At 40.4% G+C, this 24,831-nt stretch overlaps 1 protein-coding gene across 2 annotated transcripts in view; it reads right to left on the bottom strand.

Annotated features, from left to right (window-relative positions):
* Positions 1-21,479, bottom strand: part of RASGRF2 (Ras protein specific guanine nucleotide releasing factor 2) — a 208,535-nt gene extending 187,056 nt beyond the window's left edge. Inside the window, exon 1 of one of the 2 annotated variants that reach the window (XM_010949238.3) lies at positions 20,585-21,479. In XM_010949238.3, coding sequence (XP_010947540.2) covers positions 20,585-20,872 — 288 coding nt within the window. In that variant the 5' untranslated portion in view covers positions 20,873-21,479. The remainder of the gene's footprint in view (positions 1-20,584) is intronic. The other variant, XM_045512437.2, reaches the window with a different exon arrangement.
* Between the last annotated feature and the right edge of the window lie 3,352 nt (positions 21,480-24,831).

Below are 24,831 nucleotides of genomic sequence, written 5' to 3'. Positions count from 1 at the left end.
TTTAGGCTTTGCAGGTCAAGAGGCAAAATCGAGGATATCATGTAGGTGCTTCAACAGTACCCTTTGCCTGGGTGGCCCATCCGGGGTGGCGAGCAGCTCTGCACCCAAGTGTCCTCAACTGGAGACATTTCAAGATGAAGACAACTGACCCAAGAGTGGACAGGGCCACTGTGGTCACTGTAATCTGGATTCCAGTGAGTCCCTGTCTCCTCCTGAGAACCCAGGTCATCGCAACGTGGACCGGGGGCCAGAGAAGAGGAGGCTCAGCAACTGGGACCCCTAGACAGATTCCACCATTCCCTGCCCTGCATCTGCCACAGCAAAGACCCCAAAGTGCTGGCAACCAAAGTGGACCAGAGGGGGCACAGGGGCCACGGGAGGTGCTGCAGCTCACTGTGCAGCCTCCTCTGGTTCTAGAACAGACTATCAAGTAAAGGAGAATTAATTAACAAGGACATCTGCATGGTAAAGATTCTGAGAAACCCTGTCATGAGGAAACTAGCTTCATTTTGGATAACTCAGCTTTTCCCCACTTTTTTGGTGTGAAGCCATTTTAAATAGCTAATAAACACCAGGGCACACAAGCGGATATTCCTCATAACACATGGTTCACTTTGAGAGATACTGTTCTGATCTAATTTTGTTTGGTATCAGGAAAAATTCCTCACAGTAAAATAAACCTTATTAATAATAGAACCCAATTCCTAGGCTCCTTCTCAGACTCCCATCTTTCCTTCTTCTATTTTCCCCAAACACCGTGCCAGATTCTCTCTTCCACTCACCCCTGCCTCCCCTCTCCCCACACTGGTGTCCCTCCAAGGCTCCCCACAACTCACAAGCCAGTGAATGTGGTCTGCTCCATCTCCCCTTCCGCTCTTGCCCCAGTGTTACTCCCAGCGTGAACCTACATATCCCAGCTTGAGCCAAAATGAACTTAGCTCTTCCTTCTTCGTACCAGTTAAACTTGGTTCCTCTGTCAAAGACTAAGAACAACAGACGTTCCTGCAACCCTCCCTGAGCACAAAGCCAGAAAGGTCTTCCTCATCCCCTGAACACGGACGGCCTTTACTGAGCCTCACACACCCACCCTCAGGGAACCCCTGCAAATACACCACCTCACCTCCTCCCCAGACAGGCTCTTTCAGACCCGCGGAGACTAGACCTGAAACTTCGTTCACAGGCCTCAGGACAGGGCTTTGCAGCAAATGCTCAAAACCTGCTTCGTGAATAAATGAAGGAGTGAACTGCCTGGGCTCTGAGGGGGGATATGGCCCATGAGCACACTCAGGCCTCCTCAGAGACACCTGAGGTCAGGATATACTTCCAAGCCTTCATGAGACTAAGCCTCGTCCTGATTTATCATTTTAGGGCCCGAGCCACATCACTTAGTGCCCCCCTGCTAGTGAATTAATTCAGTCAAACATCTCTGTCCTTTTATAACACTTTATCCTTTACATAATTGTTCTTGGAAGATAAATTTAATATGCTGTAATTTTCCCTTTGAAACTAGATGCTTTGCTTTAAAAAAGCATTTTTTAGCATGAGAAAGGTACTGTCTGGGATAACTCCTAAAGAGGATGTTAGTTACTAAAGCATCACAACACACACACACACACACACATAAGCCTCAGTAACAACAAACACAACCCTTGTTGTGAGACAGTCTCCCTCTACCTCAGCTGTACCACATGGACTGGTGACTACACCACTTACGAGTCTAACCAGTGTTTGGTAAATGTTTTCGAAGCCATCCAGAAGTACAGGTGCCATAATTTCCAAAGCAAACCATGACCTCATGACCTGAAAACCCAAATGCTTTTATGGGAATGTAGAGATAGAATATTTTAAATCAAGATTGTCCTGGAAAACTTGGAACCCATGCTGTGGTACTGTTAAGCCAAATGGTATAAACAATAACAACAAGTCTTAATAAAAATCTAAAATGTGAGGTTTTAACAGCAACTGTATAAGTAACTAGTGTTGGTGTATTGGGACTAGAGTAACGTGACTGAAATACACAGCTCCAAAACTTTAAGTGACTTTTAGACAAATGTGCAAAAAAGATTACAAAATATCTAGAAACGCTTGGGTGAGTTTTACTCTGATCATGAGCAGCAGTCCTGAGGAATTTGGGAACTGGGCATGCAGGGCGTGTGATGAGTGGACTCCCTAGAGGCAGGCCACTTCGCTAGCCAACAACACTGCCAGGTGAGAAGCCAAAGGACCTTCCTCCTTTATTCAAAGTGACAAAGGGTCTTCAAACAAATCTGCCTTCCGGAACCCCAAAATAATCTTGAAGTAAAATGTTTTGTCTATACAACAGAAATAGAAAGCCCATTTATTTAAATTCACAGCAATGTATAGGTTTTAAAATAAAAGGACATAAGTTCAGTGGTATTCTTTCAGAAGTTTTGTTTGGGGCCAAAATTATTCTCATTATCAAAAGCCACAGGGAGAGGCAGGATGGGGGAGGGCTGGAGGGACCCCAGGAATAGGAGAGATGTTCTCTGTGGAAAAAGTAACAAAAAGCCCAAGGAGGCAAGGCAGCTGCTACCAACATTAAAGGTAGGAAAGAATGAGTGTCCTAACCCAGGAGGTTTAATTGTTTTGGTCTTTTTTAATCACAAAAAGTTAACACAATCAAATTTAAGGATGGGTCAGAATTTTGCCATTCTCTCACCACAATGAAAGAAAACAAAAAATGAAAACCCATTGCCAAAAAAGTTGATAATGTGCTTGTATGGAGAAGCAACATCTTGAATTTTGTGACTAAAGATCGTATGGCTCAAAGGGCCTGCAGGCAGAGATAACAACCAAGATAAAGATCGGAGTGAGCACTTCAAAAACCAAGCACTGAACTTTTCCTCTTTCTCACATGGTCATGATAGTCCCTGTCCTTACATTTAACTATTTTCCAGAGGTCAAAGGCGCACAGCATACGATACACTATAGACATCTATATACCTCTATGCTCCTGCAAAGACACATGCAGCAAAGAGCATCTGAAAAAATAAATGTCACATATCTTAGTCTGAAAGCTCCCACTTTTCTTTGTGTCTATGATGGTATTATAATATGCAACATAAATTAGTCCAAGTTTATAGGGAAAGGATTACCACATCAACCAAATGTGCACATTGTTTGAAAACACACTCTAATTTCAGAAAAAGTAAAACATTATAATCCAAGTATGCTTAAAAATCAGTGGAATATGGTAATTTTAGGCACTTCTACTTTATGCATTCAAATGGAGCTCACTGATCACATTCCTAGGCACTGTAACTAATCATAACAAATAATCCCTAGGGAGAGTAAATCCCACCAAAAAGCATTCACAAGCCTAGTTTATTTTCAAAAATTAGACCACCATATTTGACCATATTTGTTTCTGTATTTTATTCACAGATGAGATCGTACCTCCATTCCAGAAATTGACATTTTATGTTGGGTTTTCAACCAGTTACAAAACTACTTGAGGGAGGGGCTCCAAGAGGGCAGAACAGAAGGATGCAGAGCTCACCCTCTTCCACAAATACATCAAAAATACATCCACGTGTGGAGTAATTCTCACAACATATCTACTGAACTGTAACAGAAGATCTTGTACAAGTGGAACTACAAGGAAAATCTTCACAAAAACAGATAAACAACAAGGTCCTACTGTATTGCACAGGGAACTACATTCAATACCCTGTAGTAGCCTATAATGAAAAAGAATATGAAAAGGAATATTTATATATATGTACAACTGAATCACTACGCTGTTCTTCAGAAATTAACACAACATTGTAAACTGACTGTACTTCAATTTAAAAAAGCATTACCTTGAAATGCAAGTGGGGCATTCATTAGAGAAAACAGTTTCTAATTAAGGTAGAGAAGCTGGAGGAAATACCTTATCATCATAGTTAAAAGGATGCCTCTCACTTCCTGCTTTTTTGTTTGTTAATTTGTTTGCATGTGCCTCCACCTGCCCTGACAATTTTTTCACAAATGTCATCCTGATGTTCACTGCAGCATTACTGACTACACCAAAGCAAAACTCTATAGTACTAAAACAACCTAAATATCCAACAGAAAATGTTTATTGTACATTTGTGTGATAGAAAGAATGCTGTACAGTCAATAAAAATAATGTTTTCAAAGATATTTTCTGGCAAACAAAATGCTCAATATAATGTTCAATAAGTGAAATCAAGATCCAAAACTGTACTTATATACAATATGATCTCAATTATGCTCCCCTTCAAAACGCCTATTAATTATATTTACACACAGAAGGAAATGCTCTAACAATTAAATACATAGTTTTCTCTGAGGGATGAGATTTCAGACAATTTTATTTTCTTATTTTATAGTTCTCTTATGTTCAAGTTTACACAAATAAACATCACTCCTTTTTTGCAAATGAAATTAAAGTTTGATAATGTGTCTAAAGAGAAACTGTAAAGGAAATACAAGTAATACAGATATTAAGAATATTAAGAAATCAATGGGTAAAATGTGTGAATGCATTTTGAAAGCTAAATAGAATTATATAACATATCATTATTTAATTTTTAATAATAATAATTTTCATTTCCATTGCAACTGCATAAAAATAGAAGATTAGACACTAATTAAGGTAGAGGTCTATTTGGGTTCATGAGCTAAGACAGTTTCAAGATCTGAAACTTCAGTCCTCTACACTCAATTATATATAAACAGACAAGCTCTACTTTTCATCCCTGACCAAATGTTCAAGAAATAACACAGTGCCTCAATTACTGTCTCAAAGAACTGGAATAAGACTGCAGGTATTTTCACAGGTATCCACTTGGGCTACAGAGGTGCCAGAACAACCAATCATTTCTATATATAATTCATGGAATCAGGAAATACACACTATCTATATCCGTTCACTGATTTCCTTTTTTCCCCAGCCTTATTACAATATTATTTACAGATAACACTGTGTAAGCTTAAATTGTACAACATGATGATTTGATATACTATATGTTGTAAAATGATTACCATGATAAGGCTAGCTAACAAATTCAACGCTTCACACAGTAACCACTGTGTGTGTGTTGAAAATATTTAAGATCTATTCTCTTCGTTAATTTCAACTATACAATAATACTGTATTGTTAACTACAGTCACCACGCTGTACATTAGATCCCCAGAAACACTACGTTTATAAATTAAAAACTCCTGTAAAAAATGTCTTAATATGGCAGTTTATATCAAAAGAAAGAAAAATGAGTAAGCTATGGATTTCTTTCACTATATATTTTAAACACTCTGTAAAAAATTGAACTTTTAAAGAACAAATATCAATTTAGCTATATTTTTCTTCTAAAAAAACCTATTAATCTCACTTTAATATATTTAATATTTATTATAGTCAGAAAGATCTATACAACAGAAAGTATTTAAGTGACAAAGAAAAATTTCTTCACTGATCTATCCTTTAAGCAATAGTCTTCCGCACTTAGTAAAAGTAATCTTCCAACTATTTCTTAAGGAATTTGTCATCCACTAAATTTTCTCCATAGAACTTAAAAACCTTGGGCTCATAAAGATGCCTACAAACTAGGCAGAGAAGCTATCTGGTCCTCAAAATGGACCATAAAATGAGCAGAAAATACTCCTGCAACTGATCTGCTGTTTAAATGGCTCTCACTTAAATTTTAAAAATGTAATTGTGAAGAATTTAACATAACATTCTTACAGCATTTTAGTTTACAAAACGCGATTCACATAGATTATCTCAATTAATGTAATATTCCCACTTTCTTTACGAGGTAGGAATTATCATGCTCATTTTCCAGATGAGGAAATGGTTAAGCTTGAGAACCCACAGCTTGGTAAAGGTAGATCTAGAACCTGAACTTGGGGACTTCGCCTCAATATTCTGGGCATTCTGTACCACTTAACCAGATGGCATGCCACTGCCTCTTCAGCGCTGTAAGACAAGCACATGGCAGGAAAGTGGGAAGGAGGATGGTCTCAGATCAAACTGGCATGCTGAGAATGAACTTGTATAACATTCACAGAGGAAGTTACAGCTAAGGCAATAGAATCACAAGATGCTACAGTTCAACCATTTAACGGCTCATTTCCAGAGACAACAGATGAAAACTTGCCAACAAAACAAATACAAGAAGATACTTTGGCCCAGAACAGAAAGACAGAGTACATATAAATGCCCTTGTCCTTTGATTACATTTACAATGATGGCACAGGTTACAAGTATCACTCTCAGTTGTCTGACATTTCAGACAACAGTATTTGCTGCTCTGGGTCAGGGAAGACTAAAACTTAGTTAGACTTAGTGGCCAAAAAGTGGTAGCATAGATCAAAGCATGGAGGATGTGGACTCACATTAAAAGATAAGAGATCTTGTCAGAGTCAGGAGACAAAGCATAGGCAAGAACTGAAATGGCAGGGAGGGCTGTGTCTTCTACATCCTCAGCGCTGGGTCCCTCATGGTGCTGAGCAGACACCAAGAAGGAAGCCTGTGCTGGAAGTCAGCAGCACGGGAGAGAGGCAGGGATGCTTTGGAGACAACCAACCTGTCCCCTGACACCCCACTCCCCACCGCATCCCGGCTCTCAGCCCTTTCAGCACAGGGCCAAGCACACGGAGGTTACATGGGTTACATAAACTGGTCCTAATGCTTCCCTCAGATAAATATGGGCCCAAAGCTTTGCTTTGTGGACACACTTTCAGAAATATGAGGTGGAAACTATAACTTACTTTATGGGCTTTATGAATGTGGCCAGGTCCAACTGCAAAAGTTTTCCACCTAAACTGCAAATGTACCAAGACAGAGAAGGAGACTGAACATGAAAACTTTCCCCTCCTGGTTATGTATTTCTAGCTCTTAGATAAGGGCCAAGATCAACAGATGCTAAGGTACTAAACTAGGCTCTATTAATCAAGTTTGTCACTTAGTAAAAGTTTGCCCTGGGAGAATGACTAGACCACTAAAGCCACAGTATCCTCATCTGCAAAATAAATAGGATACTGTCATCCCAGGATGGTTGTGAAGCTGAGATGAGATAATGTAAATGAGATGTGGAAAGTGCTTGTCTCTTTAACCCCAAATTAGCATTCAATAAATGGTAACTCTTACAATTGTGTAACACAAAACAATGTTCATAAAATACTAACAAGTTAGTGTCCTAGATGAAATACTCTAATTTTACTTTGTTTTACTTTCCAAGAAAAAAGGACTAACTTATGCCTGGAGAAAGATGACTGCTTTAAATTAAATGTTCAGATAGATAGATAGATACATAGATGGAGATACAGACAGACAGGCATACATACACATGTAGACAGAAAGATGGTAGATAGACAGCAGATATGAGAAGATTATCAAAAAGAAAAGTTTAAACTAAATCCACTGTGTAAGGAGTAAAATGGGACTTACACCTAAATATCCTTAAAATATATTCCTCACCACTCAGTAGTAAGGTAAAAATAAACATCTGTAAAAATTCTTATGACAACAAAATATTTTTTTCAAAAACACCATATTCAAAGATGTTCAGAATTAAATTGATAAAACAAGGATTGTGGTTTGACTTCTTAGTTTGTTATCATTACTGAATTAGAAGTAATTAACAGATACATTTCCAGGGAAAAAAAGGTAGCTCTTCCACTCTCTTGAAAGGAGTTTCACTCATTTTTAGACTCACTATTAAAACTCATTGCTAAGTGGTAATGGCGAGCTAGCTTGTTCCAGACCCTCCCCAACCACTCCAACATGCACACACTAAGAACAATTAGAACAGCTGGACACAAGACACACACACACACACACACACACTAACCCATTTGAAAGCATCAGTGAGCCAACAAAACAGCCAGGACCTAAGGAGTAAAGATAACTCAAAGAAAAGACGTAAACTAGTGAATCTGACAATCTTTGAAGTTATTTGTCTCAAGGAATTTGCCAGTTTCTAAGCAGTACAGAGCCAAGAGGCCAAGAGGCCAAGAGGCCAAGCAGAAAGCAGCAGTTAAGAGACGGGAAATCCGCACTGAGTTTTTGGCAGTCCCGTGGGGCTAAGGGGAGACCAAGGAGGGGGTTTTATGAACATCCAGAATTCCTGGTAAGACCTTAGAAAGGCTATACTTTAAAAATGAGGACAAACTCGAAATACAGCATTCTCACAAAGCCTGAAACCTAGGTTTCACCTGCTCATTTTCAGAATGGATTAGTGTAAATGACCTCATATTAATGCCTGCAAGAAAGCAAAAGTAAGTCCTCTCTGAAGGAAAATAACATCATGCAGAGCCTCAAGTTACCTCTTTGATTTTTCATACACAATGTCCAGCATCCAAACAAAATCACAAGGCATACAGGCACCCATTAGCTTACAGCTGAGCCTTGTGGAAACTGGCCCATAGAAATCTTGTAACTTTCCAGCCTGAAATTCCTATTTTAGGATGAACCAATTCACACTCAAGAACTCAAGGTAGGAAGGCTAAAATAAAACCTTGCTTGTCAAATGGAAATGGTATATTCAAGAATGTAGCTGGTCTGGCCCCCAGGAGCATCTCAGCTTTATATTTGAACAAGCAGCAAGTATCCCTTTGTGGGGAAATTTATCTGCTCTGCTACCTGAAGTAAAGCCACTGACTCAATGGGGCCCTTAATTCACAGAAATTCCCTAAATATCTGGCCCTGGTTCACGGATGGTTCAGCAAGGCTAAAGCTGAATGGCATCCACCAGGGTGCTGTGGCTACTCAACCACAGTGTCAGCTGTGCTGAAGTAAAAGCAGATGCAGTCGCTGCGGTCAGGGGGCAGGGCTCAGACCTTTAGGCTGTTGCCAATGGCATAGCTGTTTGGTCTGCCACTTGGAAAACTATAGACGGGAAGGTTAAAGAGACCCTTCTTTGGAAACATGAACTTGGGAACAAACTATGTCTGCTGACTGAACTGCCTGGATCATTCCAGTAGATGCTCAAAGGAAGGGCCAAGGGCCGACGGGAATCAAGCTGCTCATGGAGCCTGACTCTGTATCTAATGCAGAGGGCTACCAGTGCCGGGCAGACTTACAACAACTGCCAAAAGTTGACCTATCTGTCTCGTATTGTTTGTTTTCTGAGGGTGAGGTAATTAGGTTTCTTCACTGAGTTCCACTTGGAGGAGGTACCGGGGATTGAACCCAGGACCTCCGGGGTGCTGAGCATGCGCTCTACCACTTGAGCTACACCCTTCCCCCTACATGGGAGAGGTCATGTCACAAGGGGTGTTATCCCCACCTCCCCTTCCTGCCAGACTGGCTACTTCAGACCTTTGAAGCCCTCTCAGGGCTATCAGTGCTGCCTCACCACCACTGGTACTTTTTCAGGTTGCTGGTTAGCTGTTTCCAGTCACTCCACTGTGGCCCTTGAAACTCATCTGTGTACTCAACAATAAACTGACTGTCCACTCTCATTCCCTCTTGGTCCATATACTTTAGTGAGCCTATTTGATCAGTCAATGCAGGTATTCCAAGGAAGGGGTCATCCCTTCTTGGCCACTTCAATGATCAGGACAAAGGGGGAAGAGTTAGAGGACACTATGTAGATATATTTTCAAAACTGAGGATACTGTTTTGACCACTGCTGGGCATAATGCAGTTTCCTTTCCCTAACAGCACCCCTAGGCCAGCCTGGATGACACCCCCTGCAGATGACATCTTAGCTGAAAAAGGGCGTCAGGGATTCCAGTTTAACTCTGGTTAAGTTTTATAAAAGTACCTTGTTCCTCTTGCACCTGATCCTTCCAGATAAAAGGTGTAGGTACAAGTTGGGGATAACTGAAAACAAAGTGAAGTTAGAGCTACTGGATCAGGACACCCAGATTTGTGGATATCACTGCTATGAAAATTTCTGTACAAGTCTTTGGTGCATATACATGTATGCATTCCTAGAGGAAGAGCAACAACTCAGTTCCTGCGGAGAGCACACCTCAGACACTAGGAGATATGAGGGAGGAAAGAATATCTTGATTTTTTGTCTTTTAGGATTGCCCCTGCAGCCTTCCTCCAAAGGGATAACACCCTAGTGTGGCAATCCAAAACTGCTGCAAGCACATTCTGTGTTCCCTACTGTTGCACCTTTTGTGACCCACTTGATTGCTCTGACCACAAAACAGCAAGAGAGGGTCCCCAGCTCCTGCACCTTCCACACAAAGCACCTCCAGATGTAGTCTCCATCCCCACTCACTTTATGGGCAGACAAATGCCATAAAGAAAAAGATAGATAAAGGGGTTTTTTTGATAAAGTTTTAAACTTCTTTTCATCAAACAACACTTTTAAGAAAATAGAAATGCAAACTAGAGTAGAGGAAAATATTCGCAATACATATAACTGACAAAGGACTTGTGTCTTCATATATACTAGGATGAACAAGATGAAATTCTGATATTCAATCATTTTTTAAACTCAAAAATGGCAATTTGTATAGCTTAACTTAATATTTGAAAATTCCTACAGATCAATAAGACAACTCAATAAAAATGGGCAAAAGATAAAAATATTCAACTGTATTATCAGAGAAATGAAAATGAAAACCAAAAGGAGACACTACTACACACCCATTAGAGTGCTTAAAACTAAAAAGATTGATAATATCAAGTGCTGACAAGGATGCAGAGCAACTGGAATTCATATACACTGCTGGTGGGAACATAAATTGATATAACTACTTTGGTAGGTTGTTTAGCAGTAATTATTGAAACTGATTATAAGTAAGTCCTATGAAACGGTTCATTCCTAGATATATACCTAACATAAATGTATACCTGTATGTGCACAAAAGGTTTGTATAAGAATTTCCATTGCCATATTATTCGTAGCAGCTTCAGTTTGGAAACAACCAAATGTCTGTCTATCAACAGTAGACAAAGATTGGATGAAGAAACTGATACTCATCCAGTGGAATACTACAACAAAATGAAAAGGAATGAACTGCAACATCCAAAGCCATGGATGAATCTCACAGATATGATGTTGAGGAAAAGAAGCCTGACACAAAAAAGTAATACTGCATGAGCCTATGATGAAGTTCAAAAACAGGCAGAAGCAATCCATGATGTGAGAAGTAAGGATGGGGGCTCCCCATGGGTAGGAGTAGTGAAGAGGAATGGACATGACGTTAGTTTCTGGAAGGCTGATCATGTCAATGGTTTGATCTGCGTGCTGCTAGAAAAATATATTCCTTTTTTGAAAATTCATGAAGGAACACACTTGTGAATTGTGCACTTTTCTATATGTATGCTGTACTTTGAAAAATAGGTTTATACTTAATTTATTGTTAAGACACTCAAATAATTTTAATATTAAGATATTAAAAAGTGAAGAGAAATTACAAACATGAACCCTTAGCAACACAGGAAGCCAGTCAGGATGAGAAGACAGAAACTATATTATTGGAAAGATCTTATTGATAACATGAGGATGTACAACTGCTACTGAAGGAAGAGAAGATGGTTTACAAGGCATAAATATTAGTTAGTGAAAGTAATATTTACTAGCTTGATGAATACACTAGACATGTTAGTAATAATCTCTATCACACCCACCAAACTTTCCATGAAACTCCCTCACCCACAGCCTTTGCTGTTGGACAGTGAATCCATGGACCAATCAGAGACCAATGGTCTTGTCTAGCCCCCAGCTGTGAACTGAAGCAGATTCCCTCTCACAAAAATATAAGCCTGAAAATACTGCATGAATAAGAGATGCTACATTGAGAACTGAAGCAGTAAAAAGCAGAGATAAAGGGGCTACAACACGTTGAGTCAGTACCATGAGAGGCATGGCAGCCTGAAGTTAGGGGAAGCAGAAATTATAAGAAAACAGAAGCAGTGAGGAACCAAAGAGGCACATACACAGTGAAAAACATGTCAGCCAGTACCAATGTCCAAAGAATAGCTAAGTCACAATAAAGGTAGAGCAATACTTGCCCTTACATTGCCTTACAATATTCCCACTGTCCCCTCACCACACACAGAGGTGTCCATTATTCAAGACAACTTGAGTTCCTATTTCTCCCTTGCAATAAGAGTCTAAAGCAAATAATCATATGACAGAAGCCAACTAACCGTAGAAACCCTAGGAAAAGCAAACTACACACTTGATTAATGAAACCCTAGTAATTGTCTTAAAATAGCATTGGCTACTGTTTTAGAATTGATTTTGAAAATGGATGAAACCCTGGCTTATAGATGACATCCTGATTGTTGCAAAACTAGGCAAAATTCTGAGTGATGAGACACATTAATGACATGAGAGGAGAAAGCACTCACTCTTGACTCTAAACAAGACTCTTCCAGCTGCTGGTAAATGGACTTCAATAAAGAAAAAAAGATGTCTCAGTAAGAGAATCACCAATAATTTAATTTTCCCTAGAGTGCGGTTGAATCATGAAATACCTTTACACCATGATCTTGGTTAAACAGCTGATTTCAAATTTCTCTTCTTTAGGATTTAACATGCCAGAACTTATTTAAAAGCTAATTCTACTACCTTTATGTCTTCACAACTACTGTCTTCAGTTTTTTCCTTTCTAATGATATCAAGGCAGCAAAAAGATGATGACAATTACAATGACACACATTAAAACAGAAACACATTACCAACTCTTTCCAAGATCGTTCTTTTCAGAGATATACTTAATACAATCTTCAGTGCCAAACAAGGGCTATGCCAAAGAGGAACATTTTCCTTATTTACAAGTGAACTAATACAATGTCTGTCTGGGACTTGCTTTAAAGTAGTCAAACAATTTTTTAAAAAGGCATGTGTGAAGAAAAACAGAGAAAACAAGAAAGCAGAAAGTTGAAGATTGTTGCTAGGTGAGGAGTATAGTGGTGTTCCCTGAACTGTTCTATTTTGTCTGTGTTAAATTGAAAGTACTTTTGAAGAGGAAGGAAGTAACCCTAGTAATGAAAGCAAGAAGAAGAAAATAAAAAATAAAGAATTACAATAGAAAGGGGGTAATAATAACACCAGCTGACAAATGTGCTAACTATCCATGTGTTGGGCTTATGTTAAGAGCTTGGTGTGGACTATTGCCTGTGGTCTCACAACAACCCAGCTGTAACCAAGCAGGACCCCACTGTCATCAGTGACCATCTGATATCTGTAATGGCATTTGTAACTGCTTAACTGTATAATGGTTTAAAAATTTTTTCTCATGCTCTTGCTGACCAGGGTTAGGCTGGAAAGAAGGGAGGATTGGTTGAACCACCTAACCCACTTATAGTGCTGGTGCTGTGTGCAGGGCTCACACTCAGTGCCCTGCTTCTGACCCCAGTGTCCTCCTCTCAACCCCTTGCGGTTTCCTTGTATTCTGTTGTTTGAGCTGCAGGCCTCAGCCTGCAGCAGGAGGTATCAGGCACAGTCTGCTTAAAAGGTTAAAAGCATTTATCAATCTAACTTTAAACTGCACAGATTTTTCTCTAGAGCTCTTTTCCACAGAGCCCCTTCCTATGCGTCCTTTGTTCTAGGTACAAGAATATTAAGAGAGTCTCAAAGCCAGAGATGAACTTCATACTCAGCAGAGGGAAGGGGACCACTGCATCTGCAAAAGCAAGAACAAGTTTGCAACAATTTGAGATCTCTATGGAAACTAGCTCCACTCCCTTGAACTCTCAAACTTTTATTATAAAACTCCCTGCCTTGTCTCCCCAGTAGTCTCACAGTTTTAGAAGTATTAGCTCATTGTGATCTCCTTTGCCTGGCAAAGAAATAAAGCTGCCTTTTCTACTTCATCCAAAACTCTGTCCTTGAGTCTCAATTCGGTAAGTGGGGTACGAAGGCCGTGTTTCAGCAATACAATGACATAGGTACTCTCACGATCCCCATCACAGGCAAGGGTCCAGACTTAGACAGCGAAATTGCTCATCATGTATCTGGGAAGCCACTGAGTGGAGACTGAAATCCCTGTGGTTTCATTCCTGAACTGAACTGAACAATATGACCATTTGACCTGGGAACTGATATCCTTAAAGTTAAAAGGAAGCAAATCCACACTGGATATGAGTGGTCTCCTATTCCTATGCATCACTGATATTATCTAGTTATGACTTCTTCTGTAATGAGTTATAATGTTACACAATGAGCCACAGGCCAGGCTCCTATCTCCCCATTTCCACATTTCTAGCCCAGGAAACCTCCTAGCTTCCCAATCGTGTCTCTATTTGACAGTACTAACTCCACTGTTTACATTAGTCACACAAATCGCAAGAGCCCATAAATACAGTTCAGGAAATGAATCAGGCATTGTCTAAATTAAATCAGACAATGACGAAATAAAACATTTCAGGAACCTGAAAAGAATGCAATAACAGTAACCAGGGTCCCTCGGATCCCTGCTGTTTCCTTCATCATAGGTCTCAGCAATGTCACAACAGTAAGTATGGAAAGAGCTAATAAAAGAAATTATGGCCTAGATCAAAAATAATAAAGCATTAAAGATCAATAAATTTTGTTTTTAAGCAAGCTTTCCTTAACGTTTTATTGGTATCTTTGCCGATCTTAGGAGAATCCCCTCTCCTTAACTTACTGCATGCTGATGCTGTAAGTTATACTTACGTAGGTCTCCCCAACTTTCTCAGTTCTTCATAATTCAGAAAGAAAAGAAACATTTACATAAACACAGATCAACTCAAATTTGTTTTTTTTTCCATGCCCTCTCCCTAAAAGTACATTTAGAGTAATTTGCATCACTATGAGGAGTTTTAAGAAAAACTATTTGAATCTTCATTTTTCATGAATTGTAAGTTTTTCAAGTGCTGGTTAAAAGGAAAAGTGTGAGAGCATGTTGCTTTCTACATCTTTGCTCCACTCACTGATACCAATATTTTCTCAAATAAATGAAAAAGGAAAACTTGCAGCTGTTTCTCCCCCCAAATATGCGCACAATCATATTTGAATTCCTTGGGGAAAAATGGTAAAATACACTCTTTGGTGGAGCCAAAATAATGTATTTATAACTTCACAATCAGGTAGTGTTTGAAAATTACACTAACTGAAATGTAATGAATAATTTTGGAATAATGGTTAATTTTTGGAATAATGGCCCAATGTTACACAAAAACCAAACATTTACCACAGTGCTATATTGATACCTAACAAATGTCATGTCTAGTTTTGTTTCAGTATTAACTAATATTTTACTATAAATAATTTTGAATTAAGGTAAACTAATTTCAGAGAGGAATTTATACTGTGATTAACTTAATAGAATTATTAGTTCTGAAAAATAAAGCTCCCCAAATTGTACACAGATTGGATTTACAACTCCTGCCTTGAAATGTTAGGGATACAGATAAAAATCTGTTAAAACTCCAACATCTGTAACTGTGTAACAACTGTTTAATATTTAATGATGGAAGATAAAATCAATAAACATACTCACAACAAACACAAACATATGGGCACATATCCGTTTCTTGTAGGACAAATAAACAGGCATAAAAACATAAAGCTACTTTAAAATTGTGAAAATTATGATTTCAGACCTAAGTAAATCCATGCTGTTTGTCAATCTGGCTTATTTCATTATAAAATAATCTTAAATACTAATTTTTTATATTCTACAAAATTAAAATTATATTGACTGTAGCATGCATATGTATTGAAAAAACAGACAAAGCCGACTAAAAAGTATAATCCGTATGAAACAAACAGCAGTATCAACAATTGTTTTAACAAACTCTCAACGTTCACTTGCTAAAACCAGAAACATCTGGTTATCATACATGTTTTAGGACTTATCACCCAATGAAAGGAAAATATCTCTATTTTTCAATTCTCAAAAGAAGGAAAAACTTTGTTATCACACTGCAAATATTTTCCACCATTTAATAGTACATTTAGCTCTCGCTTATTAAAGTCCACGGAAAAATATTTGTCACAACAAAAATTCATTTTTATGTACATCTGTCACATCAATGATAAATTTCTCTAGGTTGAATTCTTAATGATAAGTACAATAATATAAATAGTATGATTTAGTGTAGCCAAAATTAAAACAGGACATTTTGCTAATCCATAGATTATTTTTCTTCATTTAAATCTAAATTGGAAGACTGATTACAAAGTTGAAGTGATAAAGTAGTTCTTTCCTAAATTATATTTTAAAATGTTTTACGAGATTTAAGACTTTTTTTATTCCGTTTGCCCTTATTTGTGTTCCATAAGCAGAGGTCGAAAAGAAAATATTGAATTGGTTATTAAACTTCAGTTAAGAAACATCAATTAGAACGAAAACCCACCCTTCACAAATACTTCAGGGCTTGCATGCAGCTCTGCCTAATTCGATAAAACGATTAAAATCCTCTGCTTGTGGTCAAGTTAGGAAGGCTAAAATCACTGGCTAGAAATGAGGTGACGGGGAAATCCCTTTAAAATTAAATCAAAATGTTTAATTCAACACAAATATGACAAGTATCCTCTACTTTAAACCTCCAGAACTAAGGAGATATTTTCCCCCCAAACAACTGAATCAGCCTGAAAACTTAACATTACCAGGAAAATAAAAATAAAGATGGCTTTGTTCCTATATGTCTCTCCTGCCAGCAGGCAAGACAGCTACAACCACTCAGATGGACTAACTGGGATGCATACTTTCACCCTGAGAGCAAATATTTTCAAAGATCTCCTACTGAATCAAATGAATGAATGCCACGTAAAACTGTTTAAACATAAATCCCATTTTCCCTTGAAAATGTAATACTCTGCAACTGTATTTCTCAAGAATCAAAACTGTCCTTTAAAGTGTTTTGGGCGAAATAAGGATAAACAAAACAGTGATTCACAAACTATAACCTCAACCCCCGTCCCAACCGGATTTGAAATTTCTTGAAGTTCAGTGGATTTAAGTATCTCCTTAGTAAGACACTTTTCAAGATTATTCAGTCTTCACACCTGGAGTTAGACTTTGATTAACTCCCTAGAACACTCTGAGCCTCAGTGTTAGTTACCACAGGTAAAAATCAAAAAATACCACCAATCTCCAAGAGCTGAAGTGAGGTTCAAATTAGATGAGATAATGGAAGACAGCACTGAGCTTGGCAAATACAAGGTACTTACTAAATTCAGATTCCCTTCCCCTTAAACACCTTCAACTGGAATGAAAGGTAAGTTTTTCACTTTCCATTAATGGAGCTTTTTTTTTAGAAGGATGTACCATCAACACACATTTCTGAGGAAAAGAACACCACTTAAAATTTTCCATAACTGAATGCATTTTTATTATATCACCATAACTATCCCTAAGAAGTTGCCACTATGGAAGGTTTGATAGGAGAGACCTGCCATCACCCAAAGACCCAAAGTGAAATCTTGTGTCATTACTGAGAAAACAGAGCAATACAAATACTCCTTCAACCTAAGCAATTTGGAAAGTGAAAAACATCTTTCTTTTCTCTTCTTAACTGAAAACAGAGGAAGGAAGGAAGAAAGGAAGGACCTTAATTTTCTTTTGTCAACCAACTTACTTTGAATTATTATTTAGAAGAAGCAAACCAATGAGTGTTTTCTTCTTATAACTTACCTAAAAACAGACCTAATTAGAATTTTTAAGTTATTTGAAGGAGAAGTTGAATTTAAACTGGCAAGAATGATTAGAGGCATTTCATAGCAAGAATTACATCAACTACAGTGACTGTCAATGACATTACAATACGTCACCCTCCAACATGAATGTTAAGAGTGGTTTTGTCTCAAGCAATGATGTTTCCATAGTTTTGCACATTTGCTAACCTGATTTATCAGAATGTCCACTTCAATCACCTGTTTGACCTTACTACTTAGATGCAGTATTTATTACAGAGACTGGTAATCTTTAAATCTTGTGAAATTGTCCTTCACATTCTCTACACAGCAAAAAGTTCACACTATCTGTTATAACTTTAGAAACAGGAGATGTCATTATTAGAAGGCAACTTAGAAGTCATCTTAGCCAAACTCTTACTTTTTAATTATTAAAAAATGGATCTCATTAACAGAAAAAACCAGAGGAAACGTTAAGAGATTTGCCTAAAGACGTCACACAGAAACGTGGTGGAGGAAACCCATTCTGCCTCCCTAAGTCCTGTTTCAAGCCCTAACCTTACACTATATTTATGGGGTTGATGGAGACATTTCTGTGGAAAGCTCCAGAAGCATACTTGGAGAAGCATACCTTGACATGATCCCTGCTCAGCGCCCTGCATCCACTCTCTACCTGGCCAGTTTCACAGGTCCACCATGTCTAGGTGCTCCGGGTGAAGTGAACACATTAGCAACACAAATGAACTGAAGGAGAACCAATTGCATAAACCGTGTAGATCAAGGTAGGTTGTTTCTTCTCGTTTCTTATCTCTGCAGTTTCTTTTTCTTTTCTTTTTTTTTGGGGGGGGTGGTAATTAGGTTTTCTTATTTATTCTTAGAGGAGGTACTAGGGATTGAGCCCAGAACCTCATGCATGCTAAGCACGGGCTCTACCACTCGAGATATACCCTCCCCTCTTGCAGTTTCGTCTTAATTCTTCAAACACACCCAGACAGACAGTGCTGCAGAAAAATATCAGTCTGCTAAGCGGACTCAAGTCACAGCAGTATGTCTAACACAAGACAAAGTTTGACAGGTTTCCCAATCCAACTCCTAATCCATTTTGGAATGCTTGCTTTTCCACATCTCAGTTTTACTACAAACACCAAAGGTTCTAATACCTAACCTTGTTGAGATATATAAATGATTGAGAAATATTCGTAACTTGTATGATAATAAACATCAAAAAAGGTTTTTTCATAAGAAGACCTACTTAGGACTTCCATTAGAAAGTGGCAGAAAAGTCAGACTTTTGGAGGTTACATTTCTTTAATAAAATATGGTTTGAAGAAAACTGTCCTGAAGATGAGAGTCTGGATATTCTCTAAGTAGAAAAATTGGGGGTTTCATATGTTAACTAGTCAGAAAGCCATGTGAGTTGCAGCAAGTAACAACTGCTCACCCTCAACGCCAAAAAAAAAAAAAAAAAAAAAGTGGTATCTCTTGATATTAGTATAAATGCAAAGAGAAAAAATAATTTGGAATTAAGTCAAAGATACATCTTCAGGATAATTTTGAGTACTCTATTTTATTTTAGACATTTTAAAAACCTATTGATTTTTGCTCCCATGGGCCTTGGAACACATACCTTTTTTAAAAAATCTCACCAGTAGAAAAGTTGGGGAAAAAAGTCGATCCTGGAAAAAATCTGTTTCCTCAAAACCTTTCTCCTGCTCTCAATTTAAATTCTAAAATGCCTGACTTCAAATTTAAACTTATACCTCCAGTATCCATAGCTACAAAATTGGAAATCAGTTTTTTAAATGACCCCTCAACACGCCCTCAAAAACCAAAGGGCGTATTCTTAAATATTCAGATCTATAAGCGTTATACCAAGTTTAATCAGCTAAGTCTGAAAGATTTATAGTGAAACCAAAGTGAAAAAAAATCAAACTTCTAGTTGATCTAGTTTTAACTCCTCTTAATTTTACACAGTGTTTTATGAGCCCCCAGGGGTTATGTAGGCATCTTATTCACCACTCCACCACTAGCGCCTCCCACAGCCGCCCTCGGGGGTTTGCAGTGGAAGCTGTCTGGCCTGACAAAGCTGCGAAGTATTTCCATGCAACAGCAAAGACAATCAGCCTTTTTTTTTCCAAGGTGGGGACCTAGAAGCGAGGTGAGAACATTTGGGAGCATAAAATTAGTCTGCTTTAACTTTAAAAACCAAATGGTGACTGAAAAAAACACAAATTTCGCATTTGCAGGAATGGGGGCGGGAGTTACTAAATCTGGAGGGTATTTTCCTCCCGGAGTGCAGACATAGCAAAACTAATAAAATTATGATCCAGAATAAAAAGGTCACATTCATTTTCAACGCGTTCATTTAAAAGTACACAGAAGCGTTCTTTTTAAATGCCCGCATGTTTACACATAGCAGGAATGTGGCTACCAAATATTAATCCTGAGGGAAATGGATACACATTTATCTTCATAATTAGACCCAGCAGGCCAAATGTTAGCAAAGTAAACTGACATAAACCACAAAGACAGATTAAAAGTGACCAACAGAATGTGCCTGTCTGTCCTAGGGGCCCCGCTTGTTCCCTGCACAGCCAGCGATCAAACATCTGCAGGCACAGAAACCTACACGCACCAGCCCGGTAAAGGAGAAACCAAACTTTTCCAATTAAGTTAGTTCCGTCTTGCCAACCTAAATCCAACAGGTGTCAACACAAGTCACCACACTAAACCTTCAGAAGAAGGTGCAGAGAAGCAATGGAAGGTTAGCAGTGAAGCGGAAATGACCCGACAGCTTTCAGGATCGCGAAAAAACAAAGCGGAGCCCCTATTCCAACTGATCACATGGAGATGGAGGACAAGGGGAAGATGGAGAAGGGTAAGCGCGTGGAGATGCCCAACCAAGGACGCCGCAGGGGAATCCCGGATCTCGGAGGGTGGTCCCAGTGTTGGGTCGGGCCCCCGACCTCTGGGGTTGGATGAACTGGGAATTGCCACCGCTGGAGGCAGGGAGACCGGGAGAGACCGCGCGTGGTACCTGCTTGTCCAGCGCGTCCCGGGCGCCGCCTGGCCCGGCCCCGGCCCTGGGCGGCGCGAGTGCCCGCTCGCAGCTGCAGCCCTCCAGGAGATACATGCCCGCTGGGCGGCCGCTCTGCTCGCCCTCAAAGTAGAAGAGCACATTCTGGTAGAGGGCGAACCACTTTTCGTGCCAGCGGCTCGCCTCGGCCGCCTTCTTGCTCAGGAAGCCGCGCTTGGTGCCTTCTTTGCGGGCCAGGAAGGCCAGGTACAGGGCGTGCCCCTCGTTGTAGCGCACGCTCTTCTGCATGGTGAGGGCGCGGGGGGCTCACCCCTGCCTCGCGGCCATCTCCCGCGGGTCCTCTGAGGGCGCGCCCGCTCGGCTCTCGACGGCGAAGGGCGCCCCCTTTCCTGTCGCCGCGCACAGGGCACCCCGTCGGCCTCCGGGGCGCGGCGCCGCGCTGGTCCTAGGGGCGCCGGGCTGCGGCCGGGGCACCTTGTCCGCCCCGACCGCCGCCCTCCCGGCCGGGCGAAGCCGCGGGAAACCCCCCGACGCCCGCGTGGAGAGTGGTCCTGTGAGGGCGCCTGGCGGCTGCAGCTTCGCCCAAAGTTGCGGGAGCCCGAGCCCCCGCGGCGGGCTGGGGCGGCGCGACGCGCGGCAGCCTGAGGAGAACTGTCCTCGGGCAACTCGCTCTGGGAGACAGAAGGTAAAACGTCACGTGGGAGATCAGCTGTAATCGGCTTGGAGACTGATTTAAAGGGCAAAGTCGGCGCGGCGGCGGTGACGGCGGCGCAGCCCGCTCACCCCGGCGCGCGCGTCCCTCCCTCGCCCGCCGGCCCGGCGGCCGCCTCTGCTCCCGCGCGGCGCTGGGGCGGTTCGCGCGGAGGTGGAGGCGCATGGAGACGGCACACACCCGCTCACACGCGCGCTCTATCGCGCGCACACACCCAAATGTATATACTCACACACAAATACACACTCACACGGCACGCACAGCCTCGACACAAATGCTCGCGTTTGCTCAGTTATACACTCACACACTCATACAAGAACACACAAATACACAATCACAAAAATTATACACTCAACACACAAGTACTTTAGCACAAATGCACACAATGCAATACAGAAAATTACATACTTAACGTGTATACAAATACACTCACAATGTGCATTCCTACACACAAAAACACACTCAGATACACATATAGGCAACTACACACATGCACACTGATATGCTCACCCAAACACACATTTACACACACACGTCATGTACTCAACCACACACAATATAGACACGCACACTTTAACACTCACACACACTCATAGAAACTACACACAAATACATATCCATATACATTTATACTCACAAATTCATGGTTATACACACAAATGTCATATACACATACATGAACACATATACACATACGAACACACAAATGCACACATTCACTCAAAAATACACACAAATACATACCAAAAAAATACAAATAAAAATACACAAGGATTCACAAACATACAAGTACATTCATGCAAATTCATACGCTTTCACAAACCCACTCACACGTACACACATTCACCTGCTACATCAACACATTCACACTCATCCACGACTGCGTTACCATGGCAGTGGGTGGGGTCACAGGATGGCTTTGCATAACGGGCAGCCTTGACTTTTCCGTGTGTACCTGCACTGTTGTATTTAAAACTCGAGGTGAAGGTTAATGCATGCGACTCCCCTGTTCCCAGGAAGGTGTAAGAGGCTGCTGGTTCCCTTTCAACGACCATGATTCCTCAGGATTAGGATGAAAGAAACCAAATTTTAAGCCCGGAGTTCTCAACCAGGAGAAAACAACCCAAGCAAGGGAGACTTGCTGCCCCTGGCAGAATCTACCCCCAGGGGCCATGCTGTCATAGATGCGCTAGATACTCTTGCTGGGACTGGGATTCATTTGATTAACAAATCTCGCAGGTTCCGCCGGAAAACCAAGACCCCTACTATAAAATATAAGTGAAAAAGAAATGATGTGCCCAGCAGCTGCGAGGGGAAGCTAGTGAACACCCCAGGGAGTGCCAGTGTTTCATTCTGCTATGTGCATTTTTTTAGTCCTCTTAGTCACTTATAAAAACAGTTTGCCTTAAAGTGTTTATTGTTCAAGATGAAATAATAATAACAATAAAATCTTTTTCTGGACCATGAATGTGCCACTATATACCTGTCTTGTACCACTAGTTATGTGTTCATTAATTAGTAGCCCTGGGGTTCTGCCTGTTCCGTAAGTGCTGTTTTTGCAGAATATTTTAATTCTGCCTCACTGAGCAGCTGAGTGTTTTTTCCATTTTACCTCAAAAAAAATTCACTATTAAAAACTACATAGTGGGGAAATTGCCATTTGAAGTTACAGTGTGAGAACAGTGGTCATTTCTCTTTACATATTTTTAAATATCTAAAGGACAGTGCTTTCCTAATTTGGATTTTACCCAGCTGGGAACTTGCATTGTTCCTTAGAGGAGATACCAGTATAGAGACAGTAAGTAAACGTGGACAAGGTTTTGAGCCAGATTCTAAAGGCAGAAGAGATGGCAGTGGCCCCGGGAGGCTTTTCATTTTCTTCCCTGTGATCCAAACCCTGTAAGTGAGATGACAGGGGTGTAGTCGACGAGCTCCATTTTTGAGCGGAAACCATTAAGGGTGTGAATTCAGTACAAAAACAATTTTGCAATGAGTATTCAGAACTTCTGACCACTTGTGTTTTTTCGGATGTGAATCCTCTTTTTTTCCCCCAGTAAGCAATGCCTCTGGTGTTGAGGCTAATTTCAGTGCTTATTTATCCTTTCTGTCTACTCAGAGGTCCTTTTGATTTGAACCACACTAAGTATTCTTTTCAGCCTCTAGTCTGTCATCACTTCCTACCATGTAAGGTGCTGTGTCTGTCATATGCTTCCTCACAGTGAGAGAAAGGAACTCTGTTTTCTTCCAAAAGTTGGCTGGTGATCATTATGGATTTTAATTATGGAAATCCATGGAATTTTCATAATTCCAAAAAGTATTTATTGACCACCTGTTTATGTCCTCAACACTATATTTAGGTGATATCGAGGATATAGGGCCTCTGCCCCTAGTGTGCTCAGTCTATTAGGAACAGGATTTAACATTTAGATACTTCTCACCTGTGGGTTCCTTCAAGGCAGGGCTGCAGCACCCAGTAGGAGAGCTTATAGGCAGTAGGCATACAAGTGATTCATAAATATTTCCTAAATTCATTTAATATTTGGTCACTGAATTATTAAAGAGGGCACACATATATTAGTAAGTATCAGATCATCCTGCAAGACGGTAAGAGATGGAAACAACCAGGAATCCCTGGACATTCTAGAGAAACTATATCCAGTGAGTGTCTGATAGGCATCTGTGGGCTTTTAGCTTCCTTCATTCATATGGAAACTGTACCCTGGAATGTTGCCATCTTGAAACACAAAGGGCCAGGAAGTTATGTAAATGAGGATGCTTTATCCCCAGCTGATCAAACAGGTTGGCGAAAGGGACTGTGTTCCAAGTGGGTGGGAGCAAGTTCTTCTGTGAATTCATTGTTTTTCTCTCTTGCATTTCACAGACTCTTTCCTGAAAGGGTCAGTTTAAGTTGATTTTCGAGGACAACAATGCATATCTCATTGAAAATGGTGAAAGTGTCCTCTGCCTTCTCCTAGGCAAGTTATTAGAAAAAATTAGCAGTGAACCACCATATCTGGAAACCCTTATTATTACTTATAGAGGGAGACGATTTCCAGATAATTTGACCAAAAAGGAAGGGAGGGAGAGAGGGAAGGAGGAAGGAAGACCGAAAGGAAAGAAGGAAGGAAAAGAGGGAGGGAGGGAGGAAGGAAGGAAATTTCATCTGAGTTGTCCAAAGCTATTAAGGTTGGGGAGGTAGAGGTGGGGAGCTCATTCTACATGTGTAGAACCTAATCTATAACTTTTCCAAATCATGTGTGAGAAGACATTCCAGGAGAGGGCTCTGTGGCAAAATACTACTCAGCAGTTAGGAGGACAACAGACGAGAAAGTGCAGCAGCAGCAGGCAGGGTCTGGAGAGTGTGGTGTCCCAGAAGCTATGCGAAGAAAGCGTTTGGAGAAACAGGCAGTGATCAGCTGTTTCACATGCTGCTTTGATGTCAAGTTACATGCACAGAGAACTGACCACTGAGTTTGGACAATGGGGGGATTGTTGGTAACTGTGACCACTGTGGTTTCAGTGGCGTGGTGGGGCT

This window comes from Camelus bactrianus, chromosome 3 (assembly GCF_048773025.1).
Source record: "Camelus bactrianus isolate YW-2024 breed Bactrian camel chromosome 3, ASM4877302v1, whole genome shotgun sequence".
Lineage (NCBI taxonomy): Eukaryota > Metazoa > Chordata > Mammalia > Artiodactyla > Camelidae > Camelus > Camelus bactrianus.
Note: the sequence above shows the minus strand (reverse complement) of the source record. Positions and strands in the feature narration are given on the sequence as shown.